At 62.0% G+C, this 13,932-nt stretch overlaps 1 protein-coding gene across 4 annotated transcripts in view; it reads right to left on the reverse strand.

The window, feature by feature from the left end:
- Positions 1–1,819: 1,819 nt before the first annotated feature.
- Positions 1,820–13,932, reverse strand: part of LOC129053148 (serine/threonine-protein phosphatase 2A regulatory subunit B'' subunit beta) — a 47,880-nt gene continuing 35,767 nt past the window's right edge. For all 4 annotated transcript variants that reach the window (XM_054544266.2, XM_024241572.3, XM_054544267.2 and 1 more), the window contains 11 exons: positions 12,238–12,341; positions 11,889–11,991; positions 11,202–11,276; positions 10,831–10,917; positions 10,029–10,185; positions 8,579–8,627; positions 7,979–8,068; positions 7,550–7,725; positions 6,368–6,486; positions 6,195–6,301; positions 1,820–2,107 (listed from right to left, as the gene is read on the reverse strand). In XM_054544266.2, the coding sequence (XP_054400241.1) occupies positions 1,957–2,107; positions 6,195–6,301; positions 6,368–6,486; positions 7,550–7,725; positions 7,979–8,068; positions 8,579–8,627; positions 10,029–10,185; positions 10,831–10,917; positions 11,202–11,276; positions 11,889–11,991; positions 12,238–12,341 (1,218 nt within the window). In that variant the 3' untranslated portion in view covers positions 1,820–1,956. The remainder of the gene's footprint in view (positions 2,108–6,194; positions 6,302–6,367; positions 6,487–7,549; positions 7,726–7,978; positions 8,069–8,578; positions 8,628–10,028; positions 10,186–10,830; positions 10,918–11,201; positions 11,277–11,888; positions 11,992–12,237; positions 12,342–13,932) is intronic.

The raw sequence follows: 13,932 nt of genomic DNA on the forward strand, positions 1-13,932 counted from the left end.
TGTGACAGCAAGGGACCCTGTGAGGGAGGGGTGGGGTGGGGTGGGCTGGGTCCCTGCTCGGGGATCACCAAGGAGTGACAGTCACGAAATGCAGGCGACCCGGGACTGTCATTCAGAGGGTGAGGGGCCGAGCCCTGGAACATCGTGGCTTCCGGCAGGACGCTGGCCCCGGTCAGGGTGACCCGGGTGCTTGTTTTGTGGGGTCCCTGGACCCCCTCACATGTGGGCTCTCGGGGGAATGGGCCCCCAGACCAAGTAGAGGGCACGACTGCTGGGCTCTGGGTCTCCCTGCAGCGCCGCCGTCCACGAAGACCCCACCACACCTTCTCCAGCAAAGGCGTGGGTGTGCACGCCCGGCCCCGGCACAGCTCGGGGCATCTGGGGCCGTGGCTGGGGAAGGACGGGGCGCTTGGGGAATGCGGTGGATACGGGGATGTCGGAGGATGCTCGGGCTGTGCAGGGGCCTCACCAGGGACGTGGGTGGGGGACGCTGTCTTTCATGGCCCCAGGGAGGCCTCTGACGTCTCAGCCTTGAACCCTAACTGGGGGGCTCCTAGTGTCAGTGTGGGAGGCTCAGGGCACCGGTCAAAGGTGAACCCCCCACTTCTGGCCCCTCACTCCTATGCCCATGGGCTCCCACTCATAGGTGTGTGTGATGGGGGGAGGGTGTCGAGGTGGGTGGGGCAGACGTGTTCTCTCAGACGGGCTCCCCGGAGCTCGGGGCAGGGGCAGGCCGTGGCTCCCGGTGTCATTTCCCTGCAGCAGTCACAGACTGCACCTGTCCTGTGGTTGGGGGTCCTGACCCTTCACAGACCGAGGTGGGGGCATCCGGGAATGCAGGGGAGCACCTGGTGACACTGAGGACACCTTGGGGGCAGTGGCCATTCCCCTGGGAGGTGCTGCCGCGTCTACCCACCACCTGGAGCCCCGCCAGTCTCTCCTCAGGGATCCCAGGACCACCCCGTGAGTCCACCTCCTTTACAGCCACGGCTACCGGTGGATGAACGGGGTGTGTGTGCTGCTCTCGGGGTGGTCCCGGCCCTGCCACCTTTCCTGGGGGAGCATTTTGTCTTGTGTGAGGATGGAGTCGTTCCCATAGTCACCACCTGTGACCCTCTCCTGCCTGCAGAGGGAGCAGAGCTGGGCCTGGGCTCATCCGCGTTGGGAGCCCCTGGGGGGCTCGGGGCTCCTCCTGGTGGGGCCTTGGAACCCCCTCATTTAGGTGTCGCTGCATGTGGCTCCCAGGGGTGGACGTCCAACTCCGGCACGGGCTTCCTTCCTTCTGGGCTCGTTTGTGGAATGCGGCCTGGGTCTGGGGCTCTGGGAGGGAACGGCCCGAGGTGGGGAGGCCCCCCCGGCTGGGGAGGAGACCCTGTAGAGAGGCCCAGGCTGCACCCCCATGCGTCTGGCGTGGCCGCGGTCCCCATCCAGTGCCGACGTTTGTAAATCCCGAACGGAGCCCACGCTGAGGCTGAGGGAGCTGAGCCCATGACTGAACATCCGCCAAACATTCAGAAATACAAGCGTGATCGCCAGAAGCGCTTTTGTACATTTATACAAAACATTCACACAGGCTGTGGCGGACGGTCCCGTCCAGGACGGACGAGGCGCCCAGGAGCCGCCGGTCACTGTTGCGCCCACACGGACCCTTTCCTGAGAGATGCTGGCCCCGGAACTGAGGCCAAGTCAACTCGGCAACGGCAAGTGCCGGAGGGTGTCCGTGTGGGAACCCGTCCCGCTCACGAGCGGCCCTACGTGTCCCCCGGGCACGGAGCTGTAGGCAGGTCCAGCTGCCAATCCACAGCAGTAATCAAGACGCTTCTGTGAATAAATAAAAATTTATCATTCCATACAAACGCACTCATTTTCCACAAAAGACAACAGTTTTTACAGGAGTCCTGGTGGTGGCCGTGGCATGTGTGGCGTGGCCCCGTGGCAGCGTTCTCACAGGTGGTGTCACAGTGGCTCCAGGTCCTCGTCCCCGCACGCATACTCGTACAGGTCCATGGCGCCCAGGGGCGAGGGCGCCTCGAAGAAGGTCCTCTGGGCCAGTGGGGACCGCAGCGCACTCAGCTTCTGCTCCACAGGGCTGAGCTCGGCCTCGAACCTGCAACAAGAGGACAGTGAAGACGTGGCCAGCAGCGTCTGGGAAGCTGTGGGGAGTGGGGACCCAGAGGTTGGCTGCCAGGTCGCAGCCACTGTGCAAACGATGACCACGAGGAGGACGGACACACAGGACAGACGGCCCAGGGTGGGCCGCGGGGGCCCCGTGCTGCTTGGCAGGAATCGGACGGGGCGGCTGATGGGGGAGCAGGGGTTAAAATGCACGTCCGTGGAACCTGTGGGTCGGGAACCAAATGGTAACCAGAAAGTATTTTGAGCTGCAGCAAAACGAGAAGGCCGGGCTGCGGTGTCAGTGGCCCAAGTTGCTGCCTGAAGATACTCGAGAGAAGGGAAACAGCAGAACAAAGGGGAGAAAAACCAGTGGTGGTTGTGGTTCCTTGAGAAGTTCAGGGAACCTCACCGTCCCCTCGCCTCACTGACCACACACAGACACGTCGGTATCAGCAGCGTGAGAGACGCCATCACTGCGGACTCTGCAGACGTTAATGTCACAAGCAGGAAATACCAGCAATAACTCACTGATGTGAATGGGCAAGTTTCTGCAACACACAAACCAGCAAAGCTCACTCAAGGCTACGCGGGGCTCAGGCCTGTAATTCCAGCACATTGGGGGACCGAGGTGGGGAGAACCCTTGAGCTCAGGCATCCAAGACCAACCTGGGCAACGTGGCGAAACCCCGTCTCCACAAAAAATTAGCTGGGTGTGGTGGCGGGTGCCTGTAATCCCGGCTACTCGGGGGGCTGAGGTGCGAGGATTCCTTAGGCCCAGCAGGTGGAGGCTGCAGCGAGCTCAGATCGCGCCACTGCACTCCAGCCTGCGTGACACAGCCAGACCCTGTCTCCAAAACTCAACAACGAAGAGAGATGACTTCAGCCAGTTTCTGATAAGGTCACGGGATTTTAGTGAAAAACCTGTCACAAATGGCTTCCCTGGCCAATTGCAAGTAGGTCCACGAAATTCAAGAAAATGCCGCGTACCTGCAGTTCTGGGGGGGACGCAGGGGGAGACAGACACGTGTTAGGGTGATGGTGGTAACGGCTCTGTGGATACGGATGGACGTCAAAGCTCACCAAGCAGCACGCGCCAAACGTGGGTTCCTGTACATCTGTCGTAGCACGATAAAGGCAAACAATAACCACCCAGGCCCCAGCACTGTGAGAGGCCGAGGCGGGCGGATGACCTGAGGTCAGGAGTTCGAGACCAGCCTGGCCAACATGGCGAAACCCCATCTCTACTAAAAACACAAAAATTAGCCAGGCATGGTGGCAGATGCCTGTCATCCCAGCTACTACGGAGGCTGAGGCAGGAGCATCGCTTGAACCCGGGAGGCGGAGGTTGCAGTGAGCCGAGATCACACCACCGCCCTCTAGCCTGGGTGACAGAGCAAGACCCTGTCTCAAAAAAAATAATAAAATACTACAGATGATCTCTGCAAAGACAACCCAATAATATGTAAGGATAACATACGACTCAGATCTATCCTGGGAACACAAGGCTGGCTGAAAATGACTCGCTGTAACTCGCTGTATGGGCAGACACAGGAACCACGGAGCAACAGCATCTGAGAAAACGCGGCCCCCACTGTGGGAAACCCTCCGCAGACCAGGCACAGGCCGGAACATCCTCGCCAATGAGCGTGTTTACCGCTGCGTGAGGGGAGACGTCCCCCAGGACTGGGAACGAGGGCGGCACACAAACCTCACTCAAGGCTCACTCAAGGCTGGGCGTGGTCTGCCCTGACGTCCACATCAGCCTGCGGGTTCCAGGCCGTGCATCGGGCAAGAGAAAGTGACGTACACAGGGGTGAAAAGAAAGTAATGTACACAGGGGTGAAAAGGAAGACGAGAAACAAACCCACTGACAGGCATGGGCTGTCCACGGAGAAAACCCCAAAGAACCGACAGAGAGCTTTGAGATCTAGTAAGTGTGTTTCATAAAGTCGCAAAACACAAGGTCAATAAATTCTATATGCTACCAACGAACAACTGGAAACGGGCACCTTAAAAGTAGCGTTGACCACAGCAAAACCTCAGAAACACTCGAATACAAGTCCCACAACATTCACATCAAGTCTACACAGAAAGCTACAAAAATCCTGCCGAGAAACACGGACGGCGCCTGTGGACTGGGCCTCCCGCGGCTATGAACACGGCAGCTGGGCCCACAGGGATCCATTCGCTCAGCGAGATGTCGTCACAAGTTCAGATTCTGTGTTTTTTTTTTTTTGAGATGGAGTTTCCTTCTTGTTGCCCAGGCTGGAGTGCGGTGGCACGATCTTGGCTCACTGCAACCTCCACCTCCCGAGTAGCTGGGATCACAGGCATGAGCCACCATCCCGGGCCTTTTTTTTTTTTTTTGAGACGGAGTCTCACTCTGTCACCCAGGCTGCAGTGCAGTGGCGTGATCTCGGCTCACTGTAAGCTCCGCCTCCCGGGTTCCCGCCATTCTCCTGCCTCAGCCTCCCGAGTAGCTGGGACTACAGGCGCCCGCCACCACGCCCGGCTCATTTTTCTTTCTTTCTTTTTTTTTTTTTTGTATTTTAGTAGAGACGGGGTTTCACCGTGTTAGCCAGGAAGGTCTCGATCTCCTGACCTTGTGATCCACCCCCCTCGGCCTCCCAAAGTGCTGGGATTACAGGCGTGAGCCACCGCGCCCGGCCAGAAGGAGCTTATTCTTACGTGTTTTCATACAAAGGCAAAGAAACCAGAATAGCCGCCATAGCGCGGGACAGAAGAGCATCGAGAAGCCCAGCACAGGATGGCAAAAGTGACCACATCGCTCCAGCGTGCACCACGGGAGGCTGGTGAGGACCAGAGTCTACGTGGTCACAGGACCAGCGCTCACCACGACGTCACAGTCCAACACACATTCCCACAGGACGGCAGAGCACGGACGGGCTGAGTCTAAGATTCACACAGGCAGCCAAACACCAGAATGGCCCCGACAGTTCCACACGGCACCCAAGTTGGAGGCTTCTCACTGCAGTCAGCTCTGCAGCGGGAACGGACGGACGCGTGCGGCCGTGGAACGGAGGAAGGTTCAGGAACGGAGCCCGCACACGGCACAATCACGGTGCCGAGGCGACGCTGCAGCCTTGCAAAGCTGGTGCTGGGACAGTCGGACACACCCACCTACAAGGGGAACCTGAATCCGAGCTTCACACCTCACAGGAAGGTTACTCAAGCACACCCCAGACCAAAATGCAAAACATCGCGGAGGAAAATCTTTGTGGCTTTGGATTCAGGAATGAATTCTTAGACACGACACCAAAAACACAGCTGTAAAAATAACCAGTCAGCGTGTCTTCCTCTAAATTCAGAACATCTCTGAGACACGACGTGAAGAGGGTGAAAACATACGTCACAAACTGGGAAAAGGCGAACACGTCGCAAATAAAGGGCCTGTATCCTGAAGACCCGAAGAACCCTCACACTCCGTGAGAAAGCAACCAGCCCATTGCCTCTTGGGGCCTCCGAGGCTGGAAGGCCGAAGTGGGCCCCGGAATGGCCACGGGCCCTGCAGCCTCCCCAGCAGGTGGCAGCCGTGGGCTAAGGACAGACATTGCTGGCGAAATGCGTCTTGACTCGGCCTCCCCATGCTTGGCCTGATGTGCGAAGCCTCGGACCCAGGATCACAAAACCCCACGCAGGGGGCGATGGGCGGGGGGCTCCCGGGTCCCGCCACCGAGCTGCGGTAAACAGGTGGTGCCGCAGGGAGGCTGCACCGAGGCCCGCCCCTGTCATCGGCTGTCCTTACTCACCGGCCCCGTGTCAGGTCTCACCCCACCCTGCCGTGTCCACGCGCCCCACCTGACTGGCCCTGCATCCCCCCAGCTGCACATTCACCCGTCCCCGCACTCACCCGTCCCCGCACTCACCCGTCCCCGCACTCACCCGTCCCCGCACTCACCCGTCCCCGCACTCACCCGTCCCCGCACTCACCCGTCCCCGCACTCACCCGTCCCCCCACTCACCCGTCCCCCCACTCACCCGTCCCCCCACTCACCCGTCCCCGCACTCACCCGTCCCCGCACTCACCCGTCCCCGCACTCACCCGTCTCCCCACTCACCCGTCCTCCCAGGGCTCTCCCGCAGTCTCCTCAGCCACCAGGATGTCGTACTCCTCGGCCGCGTACTTCTCCCAGTCCGAGAGCTCGGGGCCGCTGCTGTCACCGTCCTGGAGGAAGCACACAGGTTACGTACGCAGCAGGTGCGGCCCCGCCCGCGTGCCCACCGCACTCACCCTGAGCAGGGAGATCTGCTCTTTCTGCTCATGGTCGAGGTACTTCTCGATGTTGAAGAAGGTGTCGAAGAAGACGTTGGCCAGCTTGCAGCGCTTCAGGTCCCGCAGCGTGATCTTCCCTGCGGGGAGGGGAGCGCGTCCAAGGCGTGTGAGCCCGGCCTCACCTTCGGGGCCTGGGTGTGAGGTGGGGGGTGCGTGCGTCCGGTCACACGTGCTTAAGGACGTGGCACGAAGCTCCGGGCTCTCACGCCACGTGTCTGACGTGAAAAGTGGACACACGAGCATCCTGGTTCTGCGTGGGGACTGAGGCATGGGAGGCCGTGTCGCGGAGGCAGTTAGGGGCCACCTGTGCCCCAAGGACGCGTGGACTGGGACGTGGCGCAGGGAGGCGCGGCCAGCAGGGGCACCCCTGGATCTGAAATTACAGAGACCAGAGCTCCCCGTGCAGACAGAGACCAGAGAGTGTCCTGGGGACACTGAGCAGCAGGAGGAGCCCCACGGCCAGGGAGGGGCAGGACTGCAGGGTGCTGCCCGGGCTCCAGAGCCATTTCCAAAGTGAAAGCCCCAGAGCTGGATTCTGAGATGCAGAAGGAAACTAGGCAGCGTGGACGCTGAGGCTCCCCTTTGCCTTAGAGGGCACCAGGGGTGGGTGGGAGGAGCTGGGGCAATGGTGCGGGGGGAACAGGGGTGAGGGGAGGAGACGGGGGTGAGAGGGGAGGAGACGGGGGTGAGAGGGGAGGAGACGGGGGTGAGAGGGGAGGAGACGGGTGGTGAGAGGGGAGGACCGCCCTGTGCAGCATCAGCACGAACGTGGCAACTGGTCCCTCAGCCCGGTGCCGACATCCCCAGTGAGCCCCGGCCCTGGGTTCCCCAGGTCACCCTCGGGGAGTGTCGACGCCCCGAATAGGAGGTTCTTGCACCGTGAGACTGGGCACCTGTGCTGCTGGCCCTCGTCACAAACTCAGAGTAGGAGTGGCCCTTTCCCAGTGTCCCCTCGCAGCAGGACAGCGCCTCACAAGGGGACGTCACCTCACAGGGGGATGTCCCCTCACCCTGGGCCGTCCTCTCTCCCGTCCGTCCCCTCACCCTGGGCCATTTTTTCTCCTGTCTGTTCCCTCACGCTGGGCTGGCCTCTCGCCCATCCATCCCCTCACCCCGGGCCGTGCCCTCACGGGGCATCACCTTCGGTCCTCGGCTTGACCAGGTCCAGCATCTGGCAGAGGCAGTCCTGGAAGGGCAGGGCCTCGATGGCCATGCTGTCCAGCCTTCGGCACTGCTCCTCGTAGAAGTACTCGAGCTCGAACATGGACAGGGCGCCGTCCCCATCTAGGTCCATGCAGCGGAACCAGTACTCGATGCTGTGGCACGGCAAGCTCTGTCAGCCCCTGCCCTGGGCCCTCCCAGCCCGTGACCTGCAGCTCCTGGGGCAGCCCCCCACCAGGCGTGTGCACGCGTCCCCCTGTGCCCTGCAGCCCCCCACCAGGCGTGCACGCGTCCGCCTATCCCAAACAGCCCCCACCAGGCGTGCACACATCTGCCTGGGGACACACGTCACATGGGTGGCTCCCGGCTCCTCCACCGGAACAAACGCACGCCGCAGCAGGAACCCACCTGGTTGGTGTTTTTTTGTCTTCCTCAGAGATCAAAAACCAGACAAAGTCGGCGTAGCTGATCCTCCCTTCCTTCTGCACTTTTCTGCCTCTAGATCCAAGGCCAGGATGGAGAGGCGAAGATGCACATCAGGGAGAACTTCACAGGAATGGAGCCCCTGCCCACCTGCCTCGGTGAGAGGAGCCCCCCGGGGCCCGGCCCTCCTCCTGCCCCTCCAGGGAGGAGGTGGAGGCCACGTGGCCAGAGGGCTTCCCCCAGATCCAGGCGGGGTCAGGAGCGCACCTTCATTACTGCTCACTCAGGCCCAGCGCCCGACAAGAACCCCTGACCTGGCGCCTGGGTCACCCCCTTCCTCAGACCTCACGTGACACAGAGTCTTGTGCCACCACCCCCCCCATAGGGTTTCACGTCACAGAGACACGTGCCCCCCTCCTCGGGGCCTGGGGTGACAGGCACTCGTTGTCGTGGCCCCCTCCTCGGGGCCTGGGGTGACAGCCACTCGCTGTCGGGACACGACAAGCTCATGTCAGGAAACGATGAGGAGATGGAGCTGGGTCCTCGCAGGGAATGGCTGCCGTCAGGTGCCTGAGCCGTACGTACCGTGTGACTGCTCCTGAGAAGATCCTGTCGATCATCTTGGTAGAAATGGCTGGAAAGGAAGGGGTTGATGGGCAGCCCGCACCATGCCTCGGCCCCGACATCACCACCCCCTCCCTAGAGCCGAGCCTGGATGCAGCGGGGACTGAAATGCTGAGAGGAGGCCTGGCTCTGGGAGAACCCCGGGGCCCCGATGCCCCTGCACAGGCCCCTCCTGAGTGCCCGCCACGCTTTCCCATCGAGCGGAGCCAAGTCCAGTGTGAAATCCACAGAGCGCAAAGCTGACCGCGGTTCCAAGACCCACTTGTAAAGAGCAGAACATTCAGGCCGCAAAGGTTCAGCTTCCAGAGGGAGAGAGAGACCTCGAGCGCGATCACGAAAACAAACACGTTTCAACCAAAACTTCACTAACAAGAGGCAAGAGTGAAGGCACCGTCGCCGTCAGCTGAGGTCCTGGGCGGCCATCCCTGCGGTCACGGGTGTCCCTGGGATGCACGGGGCCAAGGTATCCCCCACTTCAGGCCGCAGTGCGTGAGAAACAGCCCAGCCCGGCCGCACACCATCCTGCCCTGGGACTGAGTGGGCTCCACGGGAACACGGAAAGCTGGGGCCGGGCCGGGGGTTCACAGGGACAGTGAGAGCCTGGTTCTGGGCCGATTCCCAGCTGTGCAGGTGCTGGCTTAGGCTACACGGCCGGTGCTGTGGAGCTGTGCTCTTCTTGTGGCTAGTTAGGGGCCCAGGGCGTAGGTGGCTCCCCGAACTGAGTGCAGGACAAATCCAGGGAATGCCACCTCTGCCCAGGTGCGCGTCCGATGCACGCAAGACGGGGATCTACTGCAGCCACGCGTGCAACCAGGCAGGTAAGTCGACCACACGCAACAGATGCCCCCGTAATTCGGAAATCCTCTTGGTCATACGGTTTTCTTGGGGGGAAAAGCACACTTAAAGGGATCCTTTAGAAAACTGAAGCCCCACAGGCCACAGGCCGGTTTGAGTTCCCGGAAGTGTTGATGACTCTTAGAGGAGCCGGGAGGCAGTGGCTGCTGTGAGGACACCTGGGCGGCACCAGCTCCCGGGCAGGTATTGGAACGACCTGTAAGCCTGGGGCTCCACCTAGCCCGGGATTGGATGGAAACTGCTCCAGGCCTTGGGGGCTGGAACCTGGAGCCCCTGAGGGAAGGCGTCTGGTCTGCACGCCCTTGCTCGGGTGTTAACAGCGAAGCCCCACAGCGCTGCTGGCCCTGGGGCCGGGTGCAGCTGTGGGAGCTTCAGGACCAGCGGCCCACACTGACCCTGTGGACGCCCGCAGGCAGAGGCCTCAGCAGAAGCGCACTCGGGGACCCAGACACGGGGCAGCGACCGGGGAAGGAGAGGCAGCTGCAGACCCAAGAGGCCCTGAGAGAAGGGTGCGCTCGGTGTCCCCGCGCCCCGCCCGCCCCTCTGCCCTGCGCACCGTGGTCATTGTGCCGCGCCAGGTCGTCCGCGTCGATGAGCAGGTCGTGGTCCGTGTCCAGCTCCCAGAACTTGCAGTAGATGACGTAGAAGTGCTCGTAGGAGAAGAATTCGGTCAGCTGGTTGATGTCGGCCTCCTCCTCCAGCAGCGCCACGTTCTGCCAAAGGACCCAGGCGGCCTGAGCGCGGGGCCTCTGCGGGGACGCCCCAAGTCCGCGTGGCTGCGGGCGGGGGCAGGGAAGGCGGGGCGGGGCCGGGCCACTCCGTGGGTGGGGGGGACTGGGCAGCTGGGGCTGGGGGCGCTCCGAGTGGGGGCAACTCAGCGGTGGGGGGAGCCCCAGCATGGGGGCGGCTCCCTAGGCGGGCGTGGGGGTGGGGGGCAGCTCTGGGGCAATCAGGGCTCGGCTCCCCCTGAGGGTGGTGCCCAGTACGGCCCACCCGCCTCCTAGATCAACCATAGGGACCCCCAACCGCAGGCGGCGCGGTCCCAGTGCTCGCAGGCCTGAGGGTGCGCTGGGAACATGGTGGAGGTGGGGGTGGGGGGGGGAGGGGGAGGGGGGGAGGGGGAGGGGGGAGGAGGGGGGAGGGAGGGGGAGGGAGGGGGAGGGAAGGGAGTGGAGGTGGGCGGGGTGGAGCAGGGCCGGGGCCGGGGGAAGGGGGGAGGGGGAAGGAGGGGGGAGGGGAAGGAGGGAGGAAGGAGAGAAGGGGGAGGGAGGGGGAGGGAGGGGGAGGGAAGGGAGTGGAGGTGGGCGGGGCGGGGCTGGGGTGGGGCGGGGTGGGGCCGGGGCAGGGCCGCTGCGCACCTGCAGGAAGGAGCTCCTCCGCAGCTCGGCGCAGGTGATCCTGCCGGACCAGGACCGGTTCACGGCGTAGAAGATCCGCTGGATGACCTGCGGGGGCGCCGTCAGTGCGGTGGGTGCGCGGACCCCCAGGAGCCTCGCGCCGCACGGAGACCGGGAGCCGGGAGAGGGGCGCGGCCACCCCGGAGAACCAGAGTCCCCCCAACACCGGGCTCCCGGGCGGGTGGAGACCCTCCCACGGCGCGGCCGCCTCCTCCAGAAGCTCAGGACCCCCGGGCCCCGCCCGCCCCGCTCCGCAGAAGCCCCCGCGGCGGCCGCTGCAGAAACACCCCCGCCCCGCGCTGGAACCCACGGCCCCTCCGCTGCGGACCCACCGTGGTGATGTAGCGCGAGTGGAACTCGGACGCCTCCTTCAGGAACGACAGCCCCGGGTGCGTGTTCACCACGTCCTGCGGGTGGGAAGACACGAGGCGCGCCGTGTAGACGCGGGCCCTCCCGTGAGGTGTGCGGTGTAGACGCCAGTCCCCCTCCCCCCCACCGTGAGGGATGAAGCGTGCGGTGTGGACGCCGGCTGTCCCGTGATGTGTGCGGTGTAGACGCTGTAGACGCGGGCCCTCCCGTGAGAGATGAGGCGTGCGGTGTAGACACTGGCCCTCCCGTGATGTGTGCAGTGTGGACGCGGACCCTCCCGTGACGGATGAGGCATGCGGTGTGGATGCCGGCCCTCCCGTGAGGGATAAGGTGTGTGGTGTAGACGCCAGCCCTCCCGTGACGGATGTGTGGTGTAGACGCGGGCCCTCCCGTGAGGTGTGCGGTGTGGACGCGGGCCCTCCCGTGACGGATGAGGCGTGCGGTGTAGACACTGGCCCTCCCGTGACGGATGAGGTGTGTGGTGTAGACGTGGGCCCTCCCGTGAGGGATAAGGTGTGCGGTGTAGACGCGGGCCCTCCCGTGAGGGATGAGGCATACAGTGTAGACACTTGCCCTCCCGTAAGGTGTGTGGTATAGACGCGGGCCCTCCCGTGAGGGATAAGGCGTGCGGTGTAGACGCAGGCTCTCACCTGCAAGAAGGGGACAAAGTCCTCCTGCACCAGGTAGTTGCAGCCGGGGCTCATGAGCAGATGGAGGAACTTGGCCGCGTCGTCGTGGCAGTTCTGGAGGATTCTGGAAGGACAGGATGACTGGGCGCCACCCTCACAGAGGGGTGGCTTTCGACCCCGCAGACGCAGGGTGAAACACGTGCGTGGAGTTCCACGTGGTGCGTGGCAGGTGGCCACGGCCAGGCCTGTGCCCATACGCGGGTTTCTCCTCTCACTGCGGCAGCCGCAGGCGGCACCCGTCCTGGCGCCACGGGGACCCGGGGACGCCTCCGTCCTCCCGACACAGCCCCCTGCCCAGCCCAGGACTCACTTTCTCCACATGGCGACGAACTTGTGGACGGACACGGAGCCCGTGCGCTCCCCGCCGGCGCCATAGAAGAGCGGCCCCTTCCAGTAGAGGGGGCAGCCGCAGGCCTGGGGCAGACAGGGCAGGAGTGGGCAGTCAGCGGGGCCTGGACGCCTGCACTCCTGCTGCGCATCTCACGCCTGACCGACCGACGCTGCCCAGAGACCCTCTGCTGCAGAAAGACACAGCACGCTCAGCGAGCCCGTCTGGACGTCTGCAAACTCCACGTGGCTTTCGCTCCGGCCTTCGAACTCATGAGAGCTGAGCGCGGGAGTGCCGGGCACGCGGCCTCCCCTGACCAGAGACCACGCATGGGCACCGCAACCAGAGGCGGCTGCAACCCCAACGTCTGGAAATCAAGCAGCGCATACTAAGAACCAGTAGGTACGGGAATAAATGGCCCCGTCAGCCAGGCGACGTGGTGAATCGGACAGTGACAGAAACACCTACAGCAGCGACCCATGGCAGGTTCACAGCCTTAAATACACGCGTGAGGAAGGAAAGTTTAAAATCGATCATCTACACTTCTACCTCAAAGGAACAAATACATGGCAGAAATGGAACATAAATAGTAACAGAAAATCAACAAAATCAAAACTCGATGATTTGAAAGATTTCTTTGGCTCATGCCTGTCATCCCAGCACTTTGGGAGGCCGAGGCAGGTGGATCACGAGGTCAGGAGATTGAGACTATCCTGGTAATATGGTGAAACCCCGTCTCTACTAAAAACACAAAAATTAGCCAGGCGTGGTGGTGGGCGCCTGTAATCCCAACTACTCGGGAGGCTGAGGCAGAAGAATCACTTGATCCTGGGAGGTGGAGGTTGCAGTGAGCCACGATCATACCACTGCACTCCAGCCTGGGTGACAGACACTGTCTCAAAAAAAAAAAAGAGCAAACACAGATTAGCCATGTCAGCTGTAACTACAGATCCTGCAAACATCAGATAGTGGATGCTCACGAATCACTTTATGCCTATAAGTCAGATGACTGTTGACACAGACTCCCTGATGAACGAGTCAAAAAATAAACTACAATAGAAAATCTGAAAGAGCTGTTTCTGCAAGAAATTGTGTCCATAATTTAAAACTGTCTCACCAAGAAAATTCCAGCCCCCAAAGGCTGCTCCCATGAGTCAACCAAACATTTAAGGAAGAAATCACACACGCGTTCCCCCGGAGAAGAAAAACGAGGGGCGTTTCCCAGTGCCTGTTCTGAGGCTGGCACAGCCTGGACACGGTCAAGGACACAGGAAGTCACAGGCCAGTTACCACTGGAGAGCAGGGACAGAAATCCCACGCAGAACACACAGTACCAAGTCCAACTCGGCAACAACTGAAAAATCATAATAATAATAGGCCAGGAAACCAGAATCAGGAGGGACACTCTTATTCTAATAAAGGGTGCTATGGCCTGAATGCCTGGGTCCCCAAGATCCACGTGTTGAAATCTTCTCCCCCGAGGCGATGGTGTTGGGAGGTGAGGCCTCATGAATGCGATGAGTCCCCTCCTAAGCGACCCCAGAGAGCTCCCTCACCCCTTCCACCCTGTGAGGACACAGCGGGAAGGCGCCGTCGATGAACCAGGCACCACTTTGCCACACCGTCATCTTCCAGCCCGCAGACCTGTGAACAGTAAATGTCTTGCTGGTGACGAGC

The sequence above is a fragment of the Pongo abelii genome, chromosome X (genome assembly GCF_028885655.2).
Source record: "Pongo abelii isolate AG06213 chromosome X, NHGRI_mPonAbe1-v2.0_pri, whole genome shotgun sequence".
Classification (NCBI taxonomy): Eukaryota; Metazoa; Chordata; class Mammalia; order Primates; family Hominidae; genus Pongo; species Pongo abelii.